Source organism: Penicillium roqueforti (assembly GCF_015533775.1).
Source record: "Penicillium roqueforti strain LCP96 04111 chromosome Unknown scaffold_05, whole genome shotgun sequence".
Taxonomy (NCBI): domain Eukaryota; kingdom Fungi; phylum Ascomycota; class Eurotiomycetes; order Eurotiales; family Aspergillaceae; genus Penicillium; species Penicillium roqueforti.
Window position 1 is genome coordinate 85,775 of NW_024067569.1, and position 26,418 is coordinate 112,192.

General features: G+C 47.9%; 11 protein-coding genes across 11 annotated transcripts; 5 read left to right on the plus strand and 6 right to left on the minus strand.

The window, feature by feature from the left end:
• Positions 1-2,364: 2,364 nt before the first annotated feature.
• Positions 2,365-2,739, minus strand: LCP9604111_3240 (uncharacterized protein; the record flags this gene model as incomplete). Its single annotated transcript, XM_039070807.1, has 2 exons — positions 2,365-2,481; positions 2,563-2,739. The coding sequence occupies 2 exons, from the start codon at positions 2,737-2,739 to the stop codon at positions 2,365-2,367; spliced, it is 294 nt and encodes a 97-aa protein (XP_038930507.1).
• A 621-nt stretch (positions 2,740-3,360) lies between these two features.
• LCP9604111_3241 (uncharacterized protein) lies at positions 3,361-3,729 on the plus strand (the record flags this gene model as incomplete). Its single annotated transcript, XM_039070808.1, has 1 exon — positions 3,361-3,729. The coding sequence occupies one exon, from the start codon at positions 3,361-3,363 to the stop codon at positions 3,727-3,729; it is 369 nt and encodes a 122-aa protein (XP_038930508.1).
• A 297-nt stretch (positions 3,730-4,026) lies between these two features.
• Positions 4,027-4,725, plus strand: LCP9604111_3242 (uncharacterized protein; the record flags this gene model as incomplete). The annotated part of the gene is made up of 1 exon (XM_039070809.1): positions 4,027-4,725. The coding sequence occupies one exon, from the start codon at positions 4,027-4,029 to the stop codon at positions 4,723-4,725; it is 699 nt and encodes a 232-aa protein (XP_038930509.1).
• Positions 4,726-9,168: 4,443 nt separating this feature from the next.
• LCP9604111_3243 (uncharacterized protein) lies at positions 9,169-10,530 on the minus strand (the record flags this gene model as incomplete). Its single annotated transcript, XM_039070810.1, has 1 exon — positions 9,169-10,530. The coding sequence occupies one exon, from the start codon at positions 10,528-10,530 to the stop codon at positions 9,169-9,171; it is 1,362 nt and encodes a 453-aa protein (XP_038930510.1).
• A 1,106-nt stretch (positions 10,531-11,636) lies between these two features.
• Positions 11,637-12,245, plus strand: LCP9604111_3244 (uncharacterized protein; the record flags this gene model as incomplete). The annotated part of the gene is made up of 2 exons (XM_039070811.1): positions 11,637-11,765; positions 11,814-12,245. The coding sequence occupies 2 exons, from the start codon at positions 11,637-11,639 to the stop codon at positions 12,243-12,245; spliced, it is 561 nt and encodes a 186-aa protein (XP_038930511.1).
• Positions 12,246-12,607: 362 nt separating this feature from the next.
• LCP9604111_3245 (copper fist DNA-binding domain-containing protein) lies at positions 12,608-14,328 on the minus strand (the record flags this gene model as incomplete). The annotated part of the gene is made up of 6 exons (XM_039070812.1): positions 12,608-13,608; positions 13,660-13,791; positions 13,885-13,982; positions 14,091-14,156; positions 14,231-14,239; positions 14,306-14,328. 6 exons carry the CDS (start codon positions 14,326-14,328, stop codon positions 12,608-12,610), a joined length of 1,329 nt encoding a protein of 442 aa, XP_038930512.1.
• A 1,350-nt stretch (positions 14,329-15,678) lies between these two features.
• Positions 15,679-18,328, minus strand: LCP9604111_3246 (uncharacterized protein; the record flags this gene model as incomplete). Its single annotated transcript, XM_039070813.1, has 10 exons — positions 15,679-15,722; positions 15,801-15,861; positions 15,925-15,985; positions 16,048-16,217; positions 16,274-16,618; positions 16,673-16,816; positions 16,870-17,748; positions 17,816-17,868; positions 17,921-18,052; positions 18,106-18,328. 10 exons carry the CDS (start codon positions 18,326-18,328, stop codon positions 15,679-15,681), a joined length of 2,112 nt encoding a protein of 703 aa, XP_038930513.1.
• A 401-nt stretch (positions 18,329-18,729) lies between these two features.
• LCP9604111_3247 (uncharacterized protein) lies at positions 18,730-19,815 on the plus strand (the record flags this gene model as incomplete). Its single annotated transcript, XM_039070814.1, has 1 exon — positions 18,730-19,815. The coding sequence occupies one exon, from the start codon at positions 18,730-18,732 to the stop codon at positions 19,813-19,815; it is 1,086 nt and encodes a 361-aa protein (XP_038930514.1).
• A 2,828-nt stretch (positions 19,816-22,643) lies between these two features.
• Positions 22,644-23,261, plus strand: LCP9604111_3248 (uncharacterized protein; the record flags this gene model as incomplete). Its single annotated transcript, XM_039070815.1, has 5 exons — positions 22,644-22,691; positions 22,771-22,836; positions 22,903-22,960; positions 23,022-23,184; positions 23,231-23,261. 5 exons carry the CDS (start codon positions 22,644-22,646, stop codon positions 23,259-23,261), a joined length of 366 nt encoding a protein of 121 aa, XP_038930515.1.
• A 293-nt stretch (positions 23,262-23,554) lies between these two features.
• On the minus strand, positions 23,555-24,502 carry LCP9604111_3249 (uncharacterized protein; the record flags this gene model as incomplete). Its single annotated transcript, XM_039070816.1, has 1 exon — positions 23,555-24,502. The coding sequence occupies one exon, from the start codon at positions 24,500-24,502 to the stop codon at positions 23,555-23,557; it is 948 nt and encodes a 315-aa protein (XP_038930516.1).
• A 222-nt stretch (positions 24,503-24,724) lies between these two features.
• LCP9604111_3250 (uncharacterized protein) lies at positions 24,725-26,062 on the minus strand (the record flags this gene model as incomplete). Its single annotated transcript, XM_039070818.1, has 4 exons — positions 24,725-24,974; positions 25,034-25,356; positions 25,404-25,665; positions 25,722-26,062. The coding sequence occupies 4 exons, from the start codon at positions 26,060-26,062 to the stop codon at positions 24,725-24,727; spliced, it is 1,176 nt and encodes a 391-aa protein (XP_038930517.1).
• Between the last annotated feature and the right edge of the window lie 356 nt (positions 26,063-26,418).

Sequence of the window (26,418 nt, forward strand, 5' to 3'; positions counted from 1 at the left end):
TATTCCTCTACTGTCTTGGATGGTGCCCTAGCTCTATACTCGCTGTGAAGATACTAATAATAAAGGCCTTAAGATACCCCTAAAGCTTCTTCTAAACTAGTATCGGTAAGGTATCTTCCCTAGGTACTGTATTCCCTTTAGCTGCTTTTAGTGATTACTTAATCTCTAGTTCTGTGATTAGGTACTACAGGAGTTCTGTCGCCGGTATAGTAGGTAGGTTAAACTCGGGTGGACTTATGGCAGGGAAGAATGTATCTAGGAATGTCTTCGCTTTCTCTTTATTTTAGGTGTACTCCTCTGAGCCTACTTGCAGTGCTAGGATGTAATCCTATGTCTCTTAGGGCTTTATGTATGTCGTAGCCTTCCAGAGCTTCCTTTTACTAGCTTTATCTAGGAACTGCTTCTAGTGTGAGGACTTAGCTTTTTCGATAGTCCTTATCTATACTCGTTATTTCTACTATATAGCTTCGAAGGTAGCTATGGTATTAGTATACTCTCTTCTTAGCTTAGCGCAGTTTACCTACTACCTCCTTCGCAGTTAGTTGACTTTAACTTATTAGGTCTTAAGATCTAGTGTAAACCATCGCTTAGAGTATGGTATAGGGTATATATTAGGTGTGAACTAGTCGACTGCCTAGGCCGTTACTACTATAAGGTTTTCTACTACCTAGTCGAGTATTAGCTGGGTCTTAATCTACTTCTATAGGTTTATCTATTAGGCTACTTCCTTGCCGATCCTAGTCTAGTCTATGTACTTATATGCCTTCCTTACTTTAGTATTTAGCCTACTCTAGGGTTGAAGGTTCTATTCTAAATAGGTAGTACAGTGGTTAGATCTATAGTTTTTGTGATATAGATAGTATTTGATAAGTAAGTCTAGGTTATCTGTTACCGTCTAGTTAATGGTCGAGTTCTGTCTAGGGTTATTAAATGCTTAGTAAGTCGCTGTCCCTTAAGGGAGATAACTATAGAGGTTATAGGCTTAGAAGAAATCGATTAGGTCGCTAGTATCTTTAATAAATCTAGGAGCGATATAGTTATTGCCCTATATTAGATGGTATCGGTTGAAATCACTAGAAATAATAATACTTATCGCGCACTGCTTATTTTATATGGCGCTTATAATAGAGTTTTATATCGTTATAAGGGCTAGTAATACTGATAAGTTATTACCTGTGAAAAGTGGTACTAGAGGTATATAGACTGAAAATACCAGCGTTTAGGAATCGGCTGTCTAGATCTTAATGGCTGCGATATCTAGGTAGTTGTATAGTAGTTAGCGATATGATAAGGTAGAAATTCTTCGATTAATATAGAGTAAGCTATAAAATCGAACGGTGTTAGTTAGAGTTATAGGTCGGTATAAACGCTAGGCGCTGTGGTTGATATACGTTCGGTAGGTAGTAATAGATAGTTCCTAGATTAGTAGAATATCTAGATCTAGGCTCTAGGGATTGTTAATTAGTACCTCTATCCTTAGTCCTAATTTCATTATATTTAACTGTAGGATACAGAGGTTCTTCTCTAGCATCTAGTAGGGTTAGAGGTTAATAGTATTAGGCACTCTCAATCGCCTATAGGGTGTTTACCACTATAATCTAGATACCGGGCTCTTACTCCAGGCGGGTATCGCTCCCGCTCGTATTATCCTATATAATGTCTGTATTATGGTATTTCCTTATATAACCACGCTAGGTGACCGAACCGTTGGTACCGGAAGCACCTCTTCTTCTTGATTTCGCGTCGTTTAATACTGGTGATGAGTTGTCCGCTGATAAGGAACCCTTTTCGAAGCATATATTCCACTCCCTCTGGGGAATCGAACTAGATTCCTAGTAACGTGAACTTCCCTAGGGTCTTATCCTTCGCTTTTATCTAAGCTAGTTCCTTAATATAGAAGCTGTGATCCGCTTGGTCGTTTTCCGCGATGATTTTCTCTGTTACCTAGGCGACCCCTGTCTTAATATTAAATTCCTCTGTAGGGGTCCGGTATACAATAACCCTGAATTGTAGCTTCACTAGCCTTATATTATTGCCTAGCTTGTATAGCCACTCTGTGTTTCTGTGGGCTATCTCGGCTGATTCCGTGTTCTTAAATCGAATAATATAGCCGGTTTTGGTAGTGCCGATACCGGCTACTTGGGTATCTTGGGTCGCAGTATCGCTCTGCAACGCGGTACGAATATAGCTGTTGGTGGTATCGACGGGGAGATATTGTCCGAACGTGTTTCTATCGCTACTATCGTTATCTTGTGGGTCTACAAAGGTCCTCTAGGTACTGATTCTGACGTAATCCTGGTCTCTCTCGGGTCGTTAGGGGTTCACCAGGGAGGCGCTATTGCTGCCCTCCGCCGCGACGGCGGCCTAGGTCTTGGTTGCTGTCGCCGGGGGGTTGGTCTCGATTTGTGTCTGCAGCGCCTTTACCTTATCGTATAGCTTCTCGTTCTGTTCCTGGAGAACATGCTGGTTGTGCTTGACCTCCTGGAGTTCCTGTTAGGTTGCTGCGATGGTCGCGGTTTGATGGTGGATGACGTCTTTTAGTATGCCGATCAGTTTCCACACCTCCTTGGTGGTGATTCGACCGGCTGGATCCGAAGGACTGAAGGCATCTCCACTCCGGGTTCGCTTCCGGTTCTCGACGGTGGTTCTGGTTGCGAGGTCTTCCCTAGTGAAGCCGTCGGTGCTTTCTTGAGTGTTTGTGGGAGGGCTCTCGGGCCCTCCCGCATGTGGGTCCGCCATCGGTCAGGGGGTTAGTTCCCGCTCGGTACACAACGTCGCAGTTTTATATCAGAATAATCTTAATCACAACGTCGCTCGCGCTGTACAGTCGATCCAATTGTGTAGGAAAGGTACAGTCGTCCTCTCCATGCGTACAGCTGCGCACAATACAGCAATATTCGAAATCAGCTTTACCACTACACTCTCTCGAATCCATTCCCAAACCCTGACTCAAAACACGCTAATCTAATTTTAGACCTCCCCCTGTAATCCCTGTAGGACGGTATTGTATTCGTCGGTAATATTAAATAAGTCATTGTTTTAGTACCGTAAATTCCTGTAGAATCAATTCGAATCTTTCATGCAAACAAACCAAACAAAAGATGAATCCTAAACATTCTGGCAAGATTCATCTCCCACTCTCCCACTTGTCGGTCTACTCATTACAGGCAGCCTTCGCCTACAATCGTTTGATACCCAATAGAAGGCTGCGGTGGTACCATAGAGAGGTAACCCGGTAGGAAAACATGCTTCTTGTTTCCATGATTCCTGTTAATCTACTGCGATTTTCGTTCGTTATCAGCGTATACTGTACCCGGAGAAGCTGACATGGGTCTTTCAAGGCTGTAATCGTGTGTAGAGATGTCGCAGAGCCCATATCACGTCGGTTCCATATCTCAACCCGAAGTGTTTGAGCCATGGGAACACAATTCGCTGTACGCTCCAACCCCTGGATACATTGGCAGTCCCTACGCAACGCGGTCCAACTACAGTCCCTCCTCGCCTGGTGGGCTTGAGAATCAGTCACAACCAGATACTCTCAGGCTGCTCCAGTTGTCCGAATGGGAGGATGGAAGAGATTACAACCAGGACCCGCCGACCTGTATTCACTACCGTATAGAGTGGCGAGTGGCCGTTAACAACCGGGAGGTGTCTAAGGACACGGAGGAAGACCTCGTTTTGGCTCCTAGTGCCTACTGGCAGCTGTTCTTAGAGAAGAAGCTAAGCTAGAGAAGGTCCTTCGGCGTAAAATTGCCCGCCATCGCATGGTAAGAGCTGATGACACTGCCATTGTCGTTTCAGTGAATGATCGCACACAGCGCAATCTGACTAAACGATTTGACGACACCGAAATCATTTGGAATACCATCGAAAAGCAGCTCCTGATGTGGTCGGGTCTGTTCTCCAGTGGTAAGGAACTCACACTGAAAATCTGTTTCAACTATGTAGACAATCGTCATTCCCCTGCAGCCGTTAGTCGGAAAGTGGAGAAAAGAGGAAAATCCTCTGTCACAAGCAGGATGCTCGATGAAAGAGATGCCCAGCTGGATGCGGAGGAGGATACCTCGGGACAAAAGCCAGTCTGGCGCAGCGTTTATAATCTTATGCGATACGCTTCGTCGACATGCCCTGGGGGCCCCTATTGCTGGGTGGATCCAGTGGGGAAAAAAGCACTATCAACTGAAAACTCATTATTTGAGACGCCTAGTCACCTACGTCGAAAAAGGTGGTATCTTGGACGGTCACAAGGATGTGCCGGAAACGGTACACGAGGAATTATTCATAGAAGAGCAGCAGAGACTGGAGAAGAGCCATCGCAAAGGTGGACATATCATCGGAAATGGAGTACCGTATCCTCCTATTAATATCAATGTCCTGCCTTCGCAGTCTTCGGTCTCTGGATCTGACATTTCGGCTGCCCAAGCTGTTGACTTGAAGTCTTCAAGCCCGCTCGAGATCCCTGGATCTAGAGACGAAGCCGTCAGAGAATATAGTGAGTGGCAGGTGTCAAATGTCACTGATGACACTCTCAAGGCTGCATTTCGACAAGTCTGTGACTTGATGCTCGAGGATGGTCTTGACCTTGAGCAGGTCTACAAGGATCAAGACCCAGGATTTTTCATCGGCAAGGGAATAAAGATGGGCATTGCTCGACGTTTCGTAGAAGACATTCGGCGCTGGGTCGAAAACGTGAAGAAAGCAATCCCTATTCATGAAATAATTTAGCTACAACCTGCTTGGCGTTGGTTCGCGTGGATTTTGAAAGGTTTAAATAGATTATATGGCAACATTAAATAGTGCCTTTGAACGTGAGCTCAAACTTTGAATGTTTTTCGGGTGTCGTTGATTTGTATAACCAGAGTGCCGTTCAATGGCCCCATGCCGTATTGGAAGCCCCAGGTGAAAAGAGCTAAGAAAAGGAGCTGAACGTATATAAGACAGTGATCAATATTCAACACATCAAATATGTGCATATCCACAGGCCCGGGCAGAATGTCCACCACAGGTGGAGCCAAGTTATGCCAATATTTTGAGGTAGTGGATCATCCGAGTACTGAGTAGCTTTCCGTCTAAACGTTGCATGTACTGTACACACACACAATTCATTAACGCCCGGCGGCTGAGCCGAAAGGGCAACTATCACTAATCTATCAGTACATGCATGTTTAGGCATACGCCGTGTCTCATTGGAGCCCATACAGTATTTCCTTCGGCATTGACTTCTCAGCTTTCAATCTCATAGTTGGACCCTATGGGTTAGTATTAGTTAGTAGACTGGCTTGAAGGCGCTTCTTCAAGTGTTCAACATCCTATCTTCGGCAGTTGAAGCGCGTCTACCGTTTGTAGCACGAGGTGGTGGGTGAGTAGGGTCGGAAGAATGGGGTGGGGAGTTCTGTTCGTTGATATGTTCAAGTGGCCTCGAGTCGGCCCGTCGCAATGGCGAAACGTATAGAGGCCCGTACTGCCTCTAGGTTTAGCGTCCACTTCTGATCATCAGAAGGCTATTTTCCTCCCAGGAAGAAGGATATATTTCCTCGGTAAGTCTGGGTGTATTATAACATTTCCGTTCGGTGCGCCGTCTACTTCCGATATCGGAAGAGGAAGTGCTCCACGGTCTCTCTTGCTTATCCGCAATCGTATTTATCGGTCTCTGCTATATTAATCTGATTAAGATATCTATTAAGTCTAGCTATGCCGGTTCGGAGTTGGGCCAGTACGGTCGCTTCTTTCCACGTTAGGCGATCATATAACTACCGGGTGTGTTTGCCTGGCAGTGCGGCATCTACTCGTTTTGCGTGTCTTCCTACGTTCTCTCGCAGCTTATTGCTAGGGACTGCTTGGGACCGTGCGATATTTAATGTTGTCGACTTCATCCTCGGAACGCGTTCTTGTGGGAGAGTATCTTCTTATATTGCAGTTCTGGCCTGTTCTTTAGCCAGACCTAATAGCTTGTTGTCTGCGGTAGTAGGGATCTAGTGGAATTTGATGCTGTTTCCATTCCTCCGCATCCTGCTTATCAGCTTGTATATCTGGCAAACAAATTCCTGGCCAGACTGTCGTCGAGGGTTCCTTAGCGTGAACGCCGCCGCCTTGTTGCTTGTGAGTAACGTAATCTTGTAGTCTTTGATTCCCACTACTATTTTTAATATGTGTGCTATGGCTGCCAGCTCTGTAGAGAACGGGTTTTGCTCTGCTTGCGCGCCCAATGTGACGGAAAAGGTTTTGAACTTTAATTTCCGATTTCGAGGAGGTTGTTTCTCGATTGCGACTCCAAATCCTACTAGCTCATTCTGTGCCGAGCTGCTGACCGCGATCTGCATTAGTCCGCCCGCTTCAGTCTGAGGCTTATCTTGTCTATTAACATTGATCTGCACGCGTTCATCGTATGGGGCCAATGTGAACGGGTTGATTATTTCTAGTGTCTCTAGGTCGATGTGCTTAAGCGCGTCCGCTATGTGGTATAGTGGCGAGCGATGATATCGTCTGAACTTTCTGATCTGGTCTGTACCCCTGCGGAGAGGGTTAGTTTTAGGTAGCGTATGTATATCCGTCTACATTTTCACGGCCTGTCTCTAGAATCGGTGTTGTGCGGTGGCAATGTGGGCCTCTGCCTCCGCTATGCTGGTCGCGACCGTGAGGAACGTCCCTATAATGGCTTGTGTTCTAACTCTTTAGACTCGATTGATCGGCCCCATGGCCTTGTCCTTACACGCGTGTATCCAGATATTGGAGGCGTAGTCTATAACCGGCGCCACCGTTGATGTAAATAACTGCCGCGCTGTTGCTAGGGAGAGGCCCCGAAGTTGCCGAAGCTCTATCGCTGCCTCTAGGCCCTTGGATGCGGCCCTCGCAATATATTCCTTGTATTTCAGTCTTGTGTCTATTAACAAACCCAGGATCTTGACGTGGTCTTTGGGCACAACTGTCTGCCCCTTGATGATAAACGACTTATGGTCTGATTTATATATCTTGGGAGCGAAATGTATGATAGCTGTCTTCTTAGCCTCAAAGGTCGCCCCGCTTCTCCTTTCCTAGTCGAGCGCTTTATTGATAATTGCTTCGATTTCTTCCCGGTTACTCTACGCGGTTGGTCCGGTTACCTATGCGGTAAAATCATCCACGAAAGTAACCGCACCGCCTTGGCTGTCAATCTACCGTTATATAAGATCTGCGTTGAAAAATAGGAACAGGATAGGAGACAGGGGTGAGCCCTAGGGGAGGCCAGCTTGTGGCAATCTTCGAGCCTTAGAAAGTTGCCCGTTGATTTGGATGGTCGCTGTTCGCTTAGAGCAGAATGCCTTAACCTACCGTAGCAAGTCATCTGGTATACCTCGCGCTTTTATCCTCTGGATCAATCGTTTCTTGCACACTCCGTTGTAGGCCCCTTTCATATCGAAGCTGATTAAGCTCAATACTCGTCGGCCACGCTATGCTACGTAGATCTGCTCTTGAAGAAGCACTAGCGCTTGCTCCGCGGATCGCTGCTTTCGGGTACCGAAGTAGCTGGTAGGGAGTAATCCGTACGTTTCCACCGTGTGTGAAATCCTCTCTGCAACTACTGATTCGAGTATCTTGCCTAATGTCGCTAGGAGTGAAATTGGCCTCCACGCCTTCGTAATGGTGTAATCCTCTTTATTCGGCTTCTTAAGCGGTATGATCTTCGCGTATCTCTATTATATCGGTAACGTGCCTTCTCCTAATGACGCCTGGAATAAATCGAGAACCCTATACTTGACAGTCGGCTATGTCATCTTCTAAACTACCGCCGGTAGACCGTCTTTACCCGGTACCTTCTATGATTTAGCAGTAAAAAGCTATCTTTCGATCTCTTCTATGCCAACCGTGGGTATCCTCACTGGTTCTCTCTATGGTCTCGTCCCCTCGTCTTTAATCCCGTCTGGCAGAGGGGGAAAGAACTTGGATAACAGCTCTTCTGCTTGCTCCTTATAGTTAGCGGTGGTGGTCCTATCTGCTCTGATAAGTTGTGGTAGCTTCCCGAATGCTGCGTCTTCTCCCGATTCCAGGTACTTAGCGGCTTTCTAGATATTCTCGTTGTCTGCGAGAAACTTATTCCAGTGCTTTTTCTTTTGCTTACGGATGGTATCATGGTATTGCTTTACCGTATCTTGGGCCATCTTTTCGAGCTTAGGTATTTTCCGCCCCGCCCATCGCTCTGAGCGAGCCCGATTGCGCTAGTATGTGTATATGTGACGGAGTTGTGTTAGGTCGGTTGTCCACTACCGCTTCGCGTGTCGCGATGGTTTCGCTCTTGGAGTTAAGGTATACACTATATCTGAGACTGCGGATATCAGTCGGTCGGTTTTCTGCTACACTGTGCCTTCCGATGGAGTGGTGGCCAGGGTGCTCGCGATTCTAGTATTAATCTCTTTCTATGGCGCGTTCTTCAGACGAAGTCGTTCCTGATGCTTCGGGGCTGACCACGGTGTATCGAATATAGTCTCGATCGTCCGGTGATCGGAGCTGTGCTTAGTCCCGTGTATTACATACTTGGTCATTAGGTCTGCTAAATTGTCGGAGGCTAGGACGAGGTCAATTGTAGACTTGTAGTCCCCATACTGTCCTTCGCTATGCCATGTTTTTGTGCCTCGTTTGAGTAAGCTACTGAGAGCGAATTTATTCATAAGGTTAATGGTCGGGTCTGCTTCGCCCTGTCTTCCGAAGGATACCTCGTCCCTGCCCTAGAGTTGATTATGGCGGTTGAAGTCTCCTATAATAATGATGTCTACCACAGCGCCCGTGTCTCGCCGTACCTTTATGATAGCCTTTCTAAGGTGATCACATGCGTCGATCAACGCAGAGACTTCCCCGCCTTCTACGTAAACTGATGCTATAAAAATCAGTCGTTTGGGAAGCCGAATCACGGCCGCTGTTAGATCCGGCGACTCTATCCGCACTTGCTCCGCTTCCACGTCCTTATTTATCCAAAGTATGCTTCGGATCGCCTATCTGCCTTCCCTCTAGGTGGAGGGAACTATCTTCGTCCATTTGTGGTGTCCTATCGGGGTGGTCAAGAGTTGTCCCTAAATCCTCCTTGCCTAGGGTTCCTAAATCGCTAACACCACTACGTCCTTAGTTTGTTTGTCGTTCATTAAGCTTTCATACACGGCACCCTACTTCCTCACATTCAATTGGATCATTCGAAGTTTCTTATTCATGGCGTGGTGGGTAGAGCTTCTGGCAATTCTTGCTAAACGATTCATGTGGCCCACCGTATGGAATATACTTTGGGACCTCTTGATCACAGCGACTATAATGATGGCCCTCCGTGGCGTATTTTGCGCATTTCTGGGTCTTCTTATATTGGAATGCCTTATAACCAATCTCCTGGCAGTTGTAACATTGCATCGGTTGTGGCCGATATTTAAAGACGCTAGTTGTCCTGGATTCCCTTCTAACGTGGAAGTATCCGTCGGCTAATAGCCTCTGCGCGTCACTACCCTTGGTGAGGTACACGACCATTGACCTATATGGCTTCGCGGCCTCCTTACTGCTAAGCCACGTTATCCTGGCGACTGTAGTTTCATTTTCCTCACCCAGGGCTGCGGCTGCTCCTACCAGCATGTCATGGTTTTCATCCAGTACTGCAGACTTCTTGACGCTATCGACCTTAAGCGGGTATAGCTCGTCCCGGAGCACCCGGGCTCCCGTTCCGATCTTTTCTTCCGCCACTTTCTTGACCAGCTGGTGCTCGGCTTTATCGCGACATACGATCCTAATCCGGTTGGGGTCTCTTGGACTGACAGTAACCGCGCGATAGCGCCAGTGAGTGTGATCATCCATCGTTCGGACCTCTTTCTCGATTGTGGCCCTGATTGAGCCTGCAGATTTCCTCTCGTTTTCACTTTCGGTCATCTTCGAGGTGTCTATCGTGCAGTACAAAGTTTCGGTGAAGGTGGTCGGTGTCGTGTTCAGCGTTGACAGGGTCCGTATGTTGCTTGGGTAACTGGTTGGGGGAGTGCGCGCGACATCTGCATAGGACGGGGAACTCGTGGGAGCGGGGGCGCTGATTTCCTCACGTAAAGATTGAATCTCGCGGAGAATCGCATCATGGTTGTTCGGGGAGCACGACTCGGGGTGGGGTTGAGGGGTCGCGGGTCTATCTGCCAGGGTCTGTAGCTCGTGCCGAACTTCTGCAAGGGCGGCGCTAAACTCTTCTTTGAGGGCGGTAAATTCTTCTTTGACTTTTTGAAGCTCTTCCTTATGTAATTCGTCTCGCTGTCTGATCTCCTTCCTGAGTTTGACAAGTTCCTTCAACAGTTCCGACGCGTTCGGGTCCTCGCTCTCTGTTGATGATTCCGAGGCTACCGCTTCACGCTGGGCCACTGGCTTGCCCTGGGTCTTCTTCCGCTGAGAACGCGCGTTGCTTTGTTCGATATCGAGTTCTTGCTCCTGGGCATAATTGTTAGGCGGTCTGGTGGAGCGCCTCGGTCTCAGTAATCGGGGTGGTGAATTTTCGTGTTCGTCGCGGTCAGGCGGTTCAGGGGTTCGTGTCTCGGCCCGTCCCGTCATTTTCGCTCCACAACAATTAAGAGATATTCAGTCACAGATTGGTACCGGCGTTCTCTCTACCTGTCCCCTCGCGAACGATATGCAGGATACCTTTTCACAGGCCTGTACAGTCGGTCATTGGTCCATGTACTGTACAGTGCGTCCCGAAACTGGCGCACCCACCTACACTCTTCGAGAGATTCTCTAACCTTCCGCCAAAAGACCCTAGTCTATATTAGGAATAATCCCTGACTATCAATATCCCTGTTATGGGTCTTAATACCAGGACTTACGCTTATTGAAATACAATGCTTTGTCTCGTAACTGTATTGGCGATGCAGCTGATCTAGAATTTACAACTAGAATATGGGGACCTGTGGGATTGACGCCGAAAATGACCGCTTTTGAGGCCAGAACGGCTGAACGGCTGCCTTTCCACCCGTAACTTTGGATGCCCCAGCCGCTCCTTGACCGCCCACTGTCCTGTAACACCACTATTCTGCACCCGCCCAGCACTTTTAGTCATCCTCCGGTCCTGATGTAGACGCTGGACTTACACAGTTGTTCCCCTCGTTTCCACTGGCGACCAAAACGACGTCGAAAATGGCTCCCCTTCAGCTAAATTTAAGTCCCCTCCCTTTTCGTCCAGTCCATTTGAGCGCCTATAAGATGCTTTGCCTTCCCTCCCTTCCGGTGTCCTTGCACCTGCCATTCTCTCATCCTCGTTGCCCACGCCTCGAGCCGACCTCGGCGTTGTCGTTTCCCACAATGCAAACTTTCCACCCTAGTTCTTGTATCTGATCTCCTACATGGCACCTACGCCTGTATATCCGGCTCAAACTGATGGGTACCAATACTGGACCGATCCCATTCTTTGCGAGGAAACTCGAGCTAGACTGGAACATTTTCGCAGTCTTAGATGGCTCCCTCTAAACTTTAAGCCAAAGACCTTAGAAGGTATCGCTGTCGTCGAACGTTATTGCCGGAAGTGAGTGCTCACTTGGTTGGGAAAAGTCTTATGGCTGGGAATAATATATGAGAATAGGTATTACATTCAATCGAACGAAGATTATGTGGACTTCCTTCTTTTAGAGGACCAGACGATCTACACGAACTTTTTTGATTGGATGTTCAAAACATCACGAAAGAAACTACTTATTTATTCATATGATGAATACTGGCGCCGCCTTTATCAATACTTCGAGCTATTCGCCCGTCGCCGCGTCGGTAAGGATACCCGTCAACAGATACGACGAGTAAGTTATATCCTGTATGTCCCTAAACAGAGTATGCTTACATTGAAGTTTCTCGCAGGTGTTTCCCCAGCCGAGCGCAAAATTCCCCGACGAATAAAGGACAAAAATACTCCAGATGTGGATGCTTTTGGTGTGATTTACCGGCATCACTGGGCCCATTCGAGATTTTTTCGTCACGGGAGCATGATTGTTCAGTTTGCTACAGTCCAGCTCTGGTCCGCCATTACAGGTACGCGACCTGGTGTCTTGCTTCCTCAAGACACATCGCCTGGTAATCCAGTTTTGGGTAAACGCAAACGGGATGACACCTTCCAGAGTGACCTTCCAAAGCACATTTCCTTGAAAGATCTTCCAGACTCGGTCTGCTATCGCGATATCGAACTTTTCTACCTGAAAGACCTTCAAGGTAAACGTGATGTCCTCCGTGCCATCATCGAGTTTCGCAATCTCAAAGGTCGACCGGAAGGCGACCTACAGTGACTGGACACAAGTTTCTGCATCGTCGGGCCACACCTCCCTGATTATATAATATACTGTCAGTCAAAAACCTGCATGAATTCATACGTCAAGTGATTAGGGTTCGAAAGAGCACCTTTTATGTCTCCGACATAGGTGATAACTTTCGTTGAGATTGGGGGACGTGAAAACACAGTGATTGAAATGCTAGTGTCACAATTGACGGACCAATCTGTGCCACAATAACCGAGACGTCTCCTAAGATACCGCCCTCATGAATAGGGGACACATTTATTGGATACTCTTCACTGTTGAGGCTTGTCACGTCAAATTGATATCCGATCCGAGTCCAAGGACCATTCCAATACAGCGAGGCCATTCGGTCGTTATCGCGGTGTAAATCCAAATTGGCTTCCACTCCCAATCTGTAAGCTCACACTATGAAGATTATGCGGATCATTCTGGATATTTTCGGGACCGAAAACTTCATCAGAACAATTAAGTACAGTATTATCACTAGACGAGAGCGTCGGCAACCCCAAGCTATAGGTCCCAACATCAAAACTGGTGTAGGGAGGTTGTATGTCGGTAGCAGTGCGAAGGGTGGGGTCATACGTGCCACTCGGAAAGTCTGTCCAGTCATCTGAGAGAGTACCGAGACCAGCCGAGTCATACACATCAACAGGGAGATTCAACAAATTTTCTTCATGTGTCTGCTGGGAAGCCACATTGGTTGTACTCGTGGTACTCGTGGAGAGCACTGGCGACAATGCCGCAGGAGTGACGTCCGTCTTAGCCAACTCAGCAGGAATCTTATCAAAGCTGGGTAAGACCGAAGGAAGGAATGCGGAGGTTCCGTCCGAGTTCCCTAGATCAGGCAAAGGTACCATAGGAAAGGAGCCAAACTGTGGAACACCTTGTTGAAGATAAGAATGTTGCGATATGTTCCAGAACTGTGGCGAAGGATCTCCAGGCCAGGCTAGGTTCGCATTTGACAGGACACTTTGGCGCTTTGTTGAATTGCCGAAGCCACTGTAGGAGGTTTCATTATTCAAAAGTGCAGCCTGCGCCGGGAAAAGTCTGTTTCCAGAGTGAAAGCCGTTGTCGGATGACGAACAAACAACGTTCGATAGTAAAGCAGGGTACGGCATCCCGGAGGCTGACAACATGTCGTTGGGTTCAGCGTTAAGCTTATTACTATTATCCTGGGGAAAGTAAGCGTAACCCCTAGCTTGTCGATCCGACGGGGTCCTCACGAGCTTCGACATGGAAGCAGGCTGGGACCGAGGCCGTTCCACCCTTGGGGCAGGATATGGAGTACGCTCTTTCTTTAGCGCACAGATGCAGCGCTGTCCATGAATGCAGCCACATCGTTGATGATTATTCCCTATCGAATTTTATGAATATCGAGTTGAGTTATTGCCGCTGGGGTGCTCACTTCTGAGGTGTTGCTCACCAGCGTATTGAAAGTTGTCCTCATCGTAAACGTTCTTACCACACTCGCACTTTATGTGAGTAGTGTGTGACTCGCGTAGACCGCGACAGTGAGCACATTGAGTGATTGGTCGCCCTTTTTTCCCGATACGAATCAAAGGCCGGTCAATTCAAAGATCAGTTTTCGGTTCACTGGATAAGTTGCACGCACATTCCATCTTCGACTTACCATGGTGGTGACAATTGCTGACGCGGTGACCCCGCACGCAAGCTTCACAAGCCCATTTTTCTCCATCAAGCAACATTGCGGCGCTCAGTGACGAGAGGCTATACGCACACCACAAGTTTGAATGTTTTCAAGAGTGGGTATTGGTTGGCCACACTTCTGCCAAGTTGTACTTTGCGGGATTCGGCAGGTACGAAAAGTTTGCCTACAGTTCAGCAAACATGGCAATGTAGGGCAGTTTCACAATACGCGAAGCGACGTCACAAAACTTGTTCCTGCATATAGGTTGTAATCGTCAGTGTCATAGTTATCGTTGGTCAGGTATCAGTACTTCAAAAGGGATAGTCACCTATTGCCCCTTACTCCGATGATGTCCTAGTAGTGCACTTGTACACTCCGCTGTCTTTACGCACGAATTACTTACTCGGTTCGATGTGGCAAGACCATGTAGTGCACGATGATTGTGCTGTCCAGAATTCCTGATAAGCGCTAGCGTTCGAGCAACTGTATGACGTAATTTTACGCACTAATGTAAATATGGCTGGCTGTCTTTCTGATTGGTTCAAGCACCGAGATGGATTATGTTCTAGCTTTTAGGTTGTTTTATAGATACTACAGCCAGCTATGTAATATAAGTAGTAGTTAAAAACGGTAGCTTATCACTCGTATCCACAGCTTAAGGCTCCTCGATCAGTCCGGACTTATAGTGTTCAGTTTTAGACCTTATAACTGCCCGCGAGCCACCGACATAATGATCCGCTAGCGCAATGGCAAGACACGGGCCAGTTAACCCAAGGAAGCGAGGGTACATTCAGAATTAATATACACGTCCGATCAGTGCCATTCGCCACTGGACATAGCTTTCCACATGCCCGGGTCATTAATCATGGATACCAAGGAGCTCCATATTTGGGTTACCTATTGATTAGCTCAAACAAAATATCTGCGCCTTCGTTATTGATGCGCGCTTAGTGCGTAGAATTACGTCGTAGCGGTCGCGGTCATTCTCAGCTTTGATGGTAAACTCAAATATAAACCCACCTAGGTACTTTGGCCAATCATCAAGAACCTTCCCGTTTGCCTACTTGCTCTCTATGCGCGATTAGTGCGTAAAATACATAATACATTTACTCCGGTACTCCCTTTCTCCACCCTGGAGTACTGGGCCCTCGCAAAACGTGATACCATCCTCAATACGTCCGTCACTGATCACCAGGTTGTCCACGAGGAGAACGTTGAGTCCCTTTCAATGGCTGAGGACGACAGTAATTGGGTATTCGAGGAAGTCATTGGCTAGTGCACTTTTAGATTTGGTGCTGGTTCCCGAAACTCTTCATCGATAAGCACCGCCACGCTAAAATACGCCAAAGTACCACAGTCCCATGTCTTGGCAGTTCCAGAAACCGCCGAAGAGAGAAAAGTGATAGACATAAATAGGAATTAGTGGGAAGAATGGTATCAATCGACAATTACAGGGAACGCATGTACAACCATTTTGCCGGAAGCGTTCAGCAGTGATGAAGCAAATCTGCCGAGCTTTGCTCCTGCGGCAAATTGACTTCGAAAATAGCCATTGGGGAACCGGATTTCACTCTTTACAGGATTTCAGATGATAGGAGATTAAACCAGTTTAGTTAGGAAGGCTGCTGTTGTACGCATATTCCTATAATGCATCAAGTATCTAATGAACCCGTAAACATGCGCTGCCAGTAGAGCATACTTCACTTATATTGTGCGTGGATAGAAGCAGATCTAGCCAAGAAAACATAAAGACGGAGAGTTGCAATCAGCGGCACACTATGAAAACACGACCAGTGCATTCAGCACAGTACCGAGAGCGACTAAAATTCCAAAAAAGTTTGCAATATATGACGGTGCAGTCCCGGATATGGCTGGTGTAGTTGGATCTGAGTTATTACCTTGCCGGATCAAACTATCGAGCTGATCTTCGCCCTCTACTAAGACCAGCGCCATTCCAGACTATATAGACAAACGTAAGCGATTGCCCGCCAATGGAGAGAGTGAAAAGGGGAGTTGACAGACCACAATATGCCACTGGATATGGCAATGAAGTATCCATGCGCCCGGGTTATCGGTGATATAGCTATTGCATGATTAGCCATTAGGCTTGACAAATTTTTGCTTGCAGGTTAGGTTTAAACTCACCGAATTGCTAGCCATCCTGATGGTGGTAAATTCGCGGTATCCCTGTACGGAGGGTCGTCGAGGTTAATAAGGGACGACGGCGCTTCTGCGACCGACTGGTAAGGGAATGAGCCACTGCCAGAACCTAGAACCCAGAATTTATGGCCATGAAGGTGCATTGGATGGCCCATCTAATACATGTCAGCGACTGTACGTGCGCGGTAAAAAGTAGCGTAGGGGGTCACACCGTATCCATCGAGGAATTTGCCACATTCATAACGATATCGACGGTCGAATTCGTCGGTAAATGGAGGGTGGTGTTCGAATTCCATCCATCTGACCTGTTACCGTAGATGATTGGGATCGTTGGTTCAGTATACGGATACTGGTCCACAACCCAGGTGACAATGCCGGTCTGATTGATATTGAAGAACCGAGTGACATCGGCAACTGTAGTGGGAGGTCTATTACCCTCAAACGGTGCCAGACGTGATTCTACCAGTTCATTGGCCCCTTGTGTAGCGGATCCGTTAGTCAACATCCAAACAGACATTGGATCAACCGAGATATCCTGTGTATCGTTTCCGGTGGTCTACCCAGTGTGTTAATAGCAGCGATGTGGGATTAGAAGCTTTGATCCACTGACATTATAGGACACTATTGCCTGGCCTTCCAAGACCTGCTGCATATCACCATTCGGATAAGTAGCGAATCGAAGGTAGTAGTTGCCGGCAGGCTGGTCAAGCTTTATCATCACAGAATATCGTTGGCCGAGAGCGATTTCAAGAACCTGTCAAGGTTAGAGGAAGGTAGTTTAATAACCATGGAAAGACGATATCTTACCTTAACCTCCTGCAGGGTCACATAGAGTCCGTCTGCAGCATAGACATGCATTGAATGACTGTCAAGAGAGACCTTAAGGTTGCTAACAGCTCCAGAATTCACAAGGTTGAGGGCAAGCCATCCTTGAGATACATTTGCGTTGACCACTAACTGTTGTGATGTTGTGTTCACACATGTCTCTGATGGCAGCGAGTTGATATCGTATCCCTGCCTGAACATCATAGGTGGCATGCAGCCCCGAGGGCCCAACCTCATTGACTCGCCCATGGTGTCGGACTCGCCCATGGTGTCTGAGCTGGGCATAGTCATCCCGCCCGTTGTGGACATGGTTGACTCTGACGGGTTGGTTGTGCTCATTGGAGGCATGGACATCTGGCCGTGGGGGTTGTCATCGGCGGGATCTTCCATTCTTCTCGCCATCGTTGGCATTTGCATTACCGATGTGGCCATTGTCGCAGTAGGGTTGTGGTGTGTGGCATTGACTTCGTCCGTCAGGCCCAACCCCGGGCCTGCATCGAGCATATACTTTGGCAGGCATTCTACCCTTCCCAGGCCATTGGCCAGAATACTGTCAACACAGTTGGGGAAGGCACCTGTTTCGAGGTACCGGCTAAAGATTGTGTCCGACAGATCGTGTGTCCAGTCATTCAGGAGGATAGATACCGCATCCCTCTCAGCCTGTAGCAGCTGTTCACGCTCAACTCTGCTTGCAGCCATGTCTTCAAACGGTCGACGACGAGAGGGTGCTGGTCGGATCATGAGTGGGCCCCGTATAGCATCGTTGTAGTATGCGCGGAAATGCGAATGATACCAGTAGAACCCATACTCGTCTTTCACGGAAAATCTGTACGTAAAATTTCCTCCAGGTGGTATTTGGTGCTACAGACCCAGGTTAGTGACGACTGTCTTCAGTGCTTGAAGGGTGATAGAAGGTAGTAGTGCGCACCTGTGTTACTCCTGGGACCCCATCCATGTCTGGCGTTCCACGCTGTAGTATCCCTGGATTAATGTGCTTAGTTAAGCCGCCACGTATACTCTGACGATAACATACCATGCCAATGGATAGTAGTGCTAACTGGCAACTCATTGCGAACGAACACCTCCACATCATCCCCTTCGTCAACTTCAATCATCGGACCGGGCTGCTGTCCATTGATTACGTAGACTTCACGGAAGTACCCATCTATCGGTAACTAAGATTAGCGTCTGACGAAGGCAAGGAATCAATCTGCAAACCTGGGCTGCGCTGGGCGCTATGAACGGTGAAGTTGAACGTTCGTAGGGAACCAAGAGCAGCTTGTACTGCAAGAAGGGTGCATATTGCGCGGAGCTGGAATGCAAAGCCTGGCATTTGGTGGAAAAAGATAATTATGAAGAGTTCGATGTCTCTGAGGGTGATCAAATGTTCTTGCAATCGTAGGAAGCAAAGGCAGAGGATTATACGGTCAAGGACATTCATTCTATGCGGTGTTTTCGCGGATTTTAGCGCCTCTTGGCGAAGTTTAATATGGAATCCATAGTCTCTAGCCCTTTGTCCAATCATATGCCTACCTATGAGCCTGCCTCTCTTTTACCGACGTCCACCTCCTTGACCAAGCCTTCATAGACTCTTGCCAAAAAAAAAAAAAAAAACCTCGAGTAACTCATCCTTCTTGCGAAGCGAGGACCTTGGTGGACGATGGCATATTTAAAAGAGGACTAAAGACAGTTATTATAAAATTTTCTATCAACTCTTTCTGGTGCACTGTCGCAAACAAGTCCGATTTCAGTGCGCGTATCACTGCAGAATTTTCTTTCAAGTCATTCAATCCCATCTTTGCCCGTGTTGGAACTTAATCCTCAAAATATTTCCTTATCAGGATGGACGCGGAACTGTTACGCTCTCTCCTCCAGCGGGATACCGGCGACATTACTGATACCTGTGAAACCGGAAATGAGTATAACGGTCGACTGAGCCTCCGTGTTTCATCTATTTTCGTCATCATGGCTGGCTCGATGATAGCAGCAGTTTTCCCTGTGCTAGTGATACGTTCGAGGGCAGTGGGTGCTAAGTGGGAGCGAATCACACACTGGGCCTTTTTTATAGCCAAATATTTTGGCTCTGGTGTCATCCTTGCAACTGCTTTTATTCATTTGCTTGCTCCAGCGGAAGAGGCTCTAAGGGATGACTGCTTGACTGGTCCTATCTCGGGGTATCCCTGGGTGGAGGGCATCATTCTCATGACCATTGTTACCATGTTCTTGGTGGAATTGATGATTATGCGCCATTCATATCTCGACTTGAGTCAACAGAACGACATCGTCCATAACGGAAGTCGGTGCCTTCGCGGCGTTGATAACTTTGGTGGTTGGGATCAGGCTAAGAGTCACCTGCCGATTGAAGACAATTTGAGCCGTCCCCAGGAGCACCAAGAGGCAGAGATGGCTGAAGGCAACTTCGCATTCGTGGATGACTATGCAGCCCAGCTTATCGGGGTTTTCATTTTGGAATTTGGAATTATCTTCCATTCGATATTCATAGGCCTGACACTCGCAGTTGCGGGCTCTGAATTCACCACGCTCTATATCGTTCTCACCTTCCACCAGACATTCGAGGGACTAGGTCTGGGATCTCGCCTCGCCATGATTCCATGGCCGACTTCCAGGGGGTGGACGCCTTACGTTCTGGGCGTAGTTTATGGTCTGACTACCCCCATTGCCATCGCAGTTGGCTTGGGAGTGCGCAATACCTACCCACCTAGTGGTCGGACGACACTGATAATCAACGGCGTTTTTGATGCTATCTCGGCAGGCATCCTTATTTACACTGGCCTTATTGAATTAATAGCGCGCGAGTTCCTGTTCAGCTCATATATGCGTCGGGCTTCTCCTTGCACCGTTTGTTCGGCATTTGTTTTGCTCTGCCTTGGTGCAGGACTCATGGCACTGCTCGGCAAATGGGCTTAACTATATGTCAAGAAACAAGGTGTTACATTGATTACCCGGTCTTTTTACGGCTGAAACATGTGACTGATTGACTATGCGTTTTGTTTATTAATTATGTCCAACCAAATTGTCAAATCCGGGCAGTGTCATTTTAGTTAGAGAATCTTACCACTGTGAATGTTACCAGTACGCTCGCCTTACCTTGATTTCTGTCACTATATTTTAGATTACTGAGGGAATTTGGCGTTAAGCCAATGATGAGAGGAACCTAGAGAGGCAAGAATTGAGAGTCGAGAACCTTCGAACATATCCAATTTCCCCCCCTCCCCCCCCCCTCCCTCCTTTTTTTTTCAACTTCAGTCTTTTTCATTCTTTCATCGCCTCAGGAGTGCGGAGCGCGTGTAATGCGATGTTTTCGCGGGTTTTAGTGGCTTGGCAAATGCTTGGCCAGTCACGACCTTCGCCGCCAAGACATCGTGTCGCCAAGGAACTCAAAAGAACGCAAAAATCTCTCACATTGGACCAATTCCCCGCGAAGGGCTGGCTGATACTCATTCGTCGCTGTTTCACAACGATGGACTTCGTTCTATTCTACAGAGACGAGGATAACAGGGAACTCCATATGTTTGCTGTGTTTGCGGACTCCAATCAATGGGGGGATAAAGAGTTGGGGCCTGTTAAGGAGTTGTCTTAATCGCATATTATGGTTACGCAAAAATCAACCTTAAATCAGCCACGTCTTTTCGCGCCCAGTGGGAGGCTTTTGATTGAGTGGTCGCCATCCTGCCAGATTTGCACAGCCTCAAAACGCCTTCCCACTATCCATCATTATCGAAGGACCTGCATTTCACATCTCTGTCCGCCTGCCTACTACGCCGATCTCGTCTGCACCCGTGCTCGCTGCTACATGAGTGATCTGTTCGACCCGACTCCCTCTGCGACTCCGACGGGTAGTGTGGCCGGCGAAAGTGGTGGTCGTGTATCCGAGAGCATCAAGGATACCATGTTCTACATTTAAGATATTTCCAACCATTGGGTGGGTGGTTGGCATATCTTGGCTTTTTTGAGAACTTAGTATTTCTCGGGCGCTTGGGATGCCTGATTCCTACTTTGCTGCAACTGGGTGCGCCCTGCTTGGTCCGTGACTGGGCGTGGGTCTGGTTCTTCTTGAAGTTTTCGGTTTTCCTTTTCCTTGATCTTGCGGCCTTGGATGCCGCTATTCTTGCGACCGCTTTTGTTGCCACCCACTGGAAGGGCCAGGGCCGAGGTTTTGGATCTGGTTGTTCTGAACCTCGAACTTCAAAGTATTCTTAACTTCACGAGTGCCCTCGACCACAAGATAGCGGGGAACTTGTGGTTCTCCGGAAGGCTGATTGGACACGGGTATTTGGCGGTTTTGGAACTGCAACCCCTCGAGCCTTCTAGCTTCTTCCGTTATGTGTGCATCGAAAGGCCAGAGCGAGCGGAACAGTAACGTAAATCGGAACGGCAAGGAAGCACACATGGCATCATCTGGCCACGACACGCCGGAATTTCCACTTACGTTACACGCGGGGTCGTGGTGTCGTGGTGATGACGTCTATACCTTCGAGGAATACGGATAGCTGGGCAATTAAAACCATCGGATGATAGTTGCCCGGTACGTTGTCTAACTCATGTTATTTTATCTACTTCCATTTAATATAGGGTTTCCAGATCTTCAACCACTCTTGCAAAGCCTCCTGGAATCAGGTAGGTACTCCGACCTAACGATATCATGCGAAGGCCGTAAGTTCGCAGTACACCGCGCCATAGTCTGTTGCCAGTCATCATTTTTCGATGCTGAGTCAAAGGAGGATTCAAGGTAAATAGTGTCCGTCTAAGCCAAGGTTGGCGGCCATGAGTAACATTGTCGTAAGGAGGCTGCTTCATCGCAAATCGACCTACCTGATGATGAGTTAGCAACCATTCAACGAGTTGGTTACTTTTCTTTATATTCGAGATTATGATGACACGGGCATTCCAGACATTGAGGACAAAAAGTCTGTTTCGGGCGAAGTTAAAGATTCCCACGCAGTTTTGTGGAACAACCTCGGAGTTTTTATGGCAGCGGACAAATTTGACATTGCGCCCCTAAAACAGCTTGCAAGAACTCGTCTCATCAACTGAATTGACAAAAATGCCCAGAGACATCCATTTGTTGTGCGAGAGATCTGGGTCACTCTTCCACCTCTCGAGACTGAGCTTCGGGATGCCATAATCAAGGCAATTTCATGCCACGCCCAAGAATACCTGAACAATGATGAGAGTATCGCAATTCTGACGGATTTGCCGGCAATTGCTATTGCGGTTCTTAAAAAAAAGTTGATGAGAATGTTCTTCTCGAACTTCAACTGCAGAGGATGCCAGTGCGAGGGAGGTATTGATAATGATACCGTAATGTAGTGCGTACTACAGCGTTAAATTCGTTTGTTTCCATAGAGAGTTCGATGATATCATACTCCGCCTCATTCCCTAATACGTAAACTGGAGTATCGTGGTTAGCTGGTTAGTCTACATCTACGAACTTGTGTTCTTAGCTTGAGTAGCAATAAACATATGCTGTGGTGGAAAGACTCCCAGGGCCAACATATGAGTTCCCAGGAGTTAACGGATCTCCAGACCATCAGCTACGTTCCTGGGAATAGATGCTGCGTTCCTGGAATAGATGCTGCTTTCTGTGAGGGTCTCACGTATACATAGGGGTGGATAGTGTCTCAAGATGAGTAATCGATATTAGGAACAACTATAGTTGACTCTAGATACAAGACGTAGTGCGAGGAAGCAAAAGAAAGGTAGCTTCCTCGCGTTCAGGGGAACTCATATACACCATGTGGGTCCCGCGCAGATCATATCTCCATCCGTTCCGTGTGCTTGATGTATATCCTTGACACTTTCGTGGAACTAGACTGGGATCTATGAAACCCCATACCAATCGATCGATCAATTGATCCATAGTCTGTCCCAGCCTTTTGGAAACATTCCCAGCTACACTCGGACAACAGCAAGACTATCGTTTTATGGGTATGGCTCCATGACCGTGTGTATAATAATTGAGCACGTGGAACTGAACAAGGATGGGAATTATAGAAGATGAGAATTCGTGAAGCCTCAGGCAGCAAGGCTACTGGAAGACCAGACCAGGACAGTGGTTTTGAATGAGCTTGTTCTAAACCGCGAACTTGAAAGTATCCTTGAACTCCAAGTAGACCCTCGGCCACACGATAGTGGGGAACTTGTGGTTCTCCGGAAGGCTAATTGGACACGGGTATTTGGCGGTTTGAAACTGCGACCCCTCGAGCCTTCTGATTCAGATTTTCTGCCATCAAGGCTTGTTATTATTGTCTCGTGTGTACATACTGAACAAAGCAGGTAAGTTATCAAATCCAGGAAGACCGCTTCTCAATAACGTAAAAAGGGAAACATTAAATAGCCTGTTGATATTATGAACCTAGACATGCTCACTACTCTTCGGCGTCGGGCGCTGTCGTTGTCTCCAAAACCTATCGTATTATGGGTCTGTTCTTTTACGTCCATGAATGCTGCTGTAGATAGGAAGGCTAAAATTGCTATAAGGGGTTTTCTAATGCGACGAGTATATATCAAACAGAACTTATCTCCAGTTGAAGAAGTTGGAAAATGGAGCACTATCACGGAAAATATTATCCAGATCCGAGGTTGATTCTTAAGCAAAGACAAAATAGAGTACTTCAATTTGACAGAACACCTGCAAGCCTCCCAATTAATCGGTATCAATGTCCGATCCCGTATCTTCTTTGGTGTAGTAATTCCGTTCAGTGCTGAGGCGATGAACCTCTTCTGCATGCCTGCGAAGATGCATCTCATGTAGTAGATCTTCGTCACACATATGACACCTTCGATCCTGCAAGTGCTTCTCTCGAAAGTGTCGTAGAGTCGACTTATATTCGCTATATTTCTGCGTGCGGCGATGAATGGGAAGTTCGGTGTCACCATAACATTGAAAACATCGCCGAGGCTTCTTTGCCTTTTTGATGTAGTTTCCGGCTTTCACAAGAAGAATATCCTGCTGCGAAGGCTCCGGAGAGCTGCAACTCTTCTTGGCTGGCTCTGGTAACACGCTGGTCTGTTCTTCATCGAACCCGTCACTTGGTGCAGCCCGTTTACGTCGCCCACGCAATGGTCCACCTTCAAGGAAACCACAGTATCGGGAGATCGTAGCCACGGCAGCGTTCCTTCTTTGCCACTCCGCCTCCAGGGATTGAGAGGTAGGCCATGTGAATAATTTCTCTAGAAGATCAATCTGCTCCGGTAGCATCTGGTCTTCGACTTGAAGTACCTTCTTCGCCTCTTCGTCATCAACAGCAGCCCCTGAGAGCTGTCGCTCAATGTCTATGATGGCCTGTTTGCGGTCGAACTCATGGCGCACCTTCCGTCTCAGTGCTCTTTCCAACCGGCCGAATGTATTAGAGGTTTCGCGTTTCAATTTCTCTAATCGCGATTGCATCGCTGCACTGGGATCGCATTTGCACTCCTCGGCTTGCTCTTTCATTCGCCGAGTGGCCTCGACATATTCTGGATGTTCGCGAAGGGACGCTCGTTGCTCCGAAGTAAGATGCCGAGGGCGTCTCTTGTCAATCCACCTACTCATCCGGGTGATCGCGCGCATCAGAGACTTGTTAGATTCGCGGCCGTTTATAACGTTCTGCATATCGGTGTCGATGTGTTGTGGAAGATAATGATTCAAGAAAGTGCGGGTGTCAGCGTGTTTTATGATCAGATTTTGCTGTGCTTCGCTGACCGCGCTGCTTTCGTTTAACATCTTTCCCCCTCTATAGCGAAAACGATGGGCGAACATTGACTGAAGGAGGCCGTGAATCTCCCCTAGATTTCTTAGACGCCTAGACATGGCGCCATCGGTTATCGGCTGGTTCTATTGAAGAACTGGACGTCCATTGATTACGTCTGTCTTGCAGAAGACATAATAGCCTTCGACTTCGCGCTTCAATGGTAGTTCCATCTGTTGTCGGCCACCTTGGACGAACAGCTTTCGAAGGCGCTCCATGGAGGAAAGCGTAGGGACTTCGAAGGCTTGGAGCCAAAGAAGTATACCGAATATGAATGTATGAGGGCTGAAGACAAGCGACGGATCGTTGATGATTTCAGGGAAAGGAAAATTGTTACTAAGAAGTAGTGTTAATATTGGGATCATCATTGCCCGGGTTCAACGCACGATACATACATTTGGGAAGTTCCGAGAAATCGCTTTGTATGCTCCGATTTGATCTCCACCAAAAGTACGGGAGGGCCCCCGTCCGGATTATCTTGTACGGAGAAACGTAGATGGTGGAACTGTAGCGAAAGAAGAGCATGCAGACGGTTCACGGTATAAATACCGAGCATGTTGAAGAGACAGAGCTGGATTCGCTCGTATCCAAAATGAAATCGTCTTTCCTGAGTTCGGAGAATCGTCTCGTTCAATTCAGTCAAGTCTTGGACGTACACCGGCTCCTTGCCCCGTTCTTGTGTATCGAGGTCGAATTTATCGACGAGTTTCCGAATGCCCTAGAACCCAGTCAGCTCAGAGCGTCAGACTAAGAGGATTAACTTACCGCATTGATCTCTTCGCTATCTTCGGCAGTTATCCTGGTCCGTGTAATTCTCCGATAGTAACCCCGAAATCCTTTCCAATCAGCTTTCAGGGCGCTCGCTTTCGATGTTCCCTTCAGATGACGACCGCCTTCGCCATACTTCAGCTTCATGCAGTAGTTGAAAAAACGATGCACGTCATTAGGAGTAACCTCGCGCAGTGCCTCCACTGGGTCATCCCATTTCAACAGCGCACCAGCCTGAGCAGCCTTCACTCGGCAGTACCTACGCCTCACATCAGTACTCGCCTCCCCATTGCGTAGGTCTGAATAAATGCTCACTTGTCCCAGCGCTTTTCTATTCGTCGACCCCGAACCTTGGTTTGTTCTGAGCGCCCATAATCAAGTGGTACGTTTGCAATGTCCTCGTCCGTGTCGTCATCAGGGTCATCGCTGAAATCGGGCAGAACACCAGCGTCCGCTGGACGACGCACGGGTCGTTTTGGACGGGTGGAAGGCCTGCTACAATTGTCAGGAAGACAGGTGGGTTCCGGAGTTGTCAGCTCGGTTGAATTTGAGGCTTGCCCAGAATCGGAGTCATCGGTCGCATCGATATCAGGCTGGAAAGACACCCCGGAAGTGTCACTGTCGGTCGCAGAGGATAGATCTGCAACGTCGCTCATGCTGCGTCTGGGGAAACTAAGATGTGCGCGAAGCCGCTCCAGGCAGGTAGACAAATCAACGGGGATGACGAACGACTGTGAGGCACGCGCTGAGGGAAGGACTGGCAAAGGATAGGTGAGAGGAGGGCTGGGTAGGAGAGTGAGGAGGGTCTGTTGGCAGCTTTATAGTCATGGACCCCATTGCCCCAGCGACCAATGAGCCTGGGATGGAGTGTGCCATTTTTGGCGACCTCACAAAACGGAGGTGTCATGGTAGCGCTCAAGGAGCAGGCCCGGAGGTGGGTAGAAGTCGATGGAAAGCAGGAGCGGGGCTCGAGGGCAGGGGAAGGGGAGCCACGCGCCCAGGTACCAACATG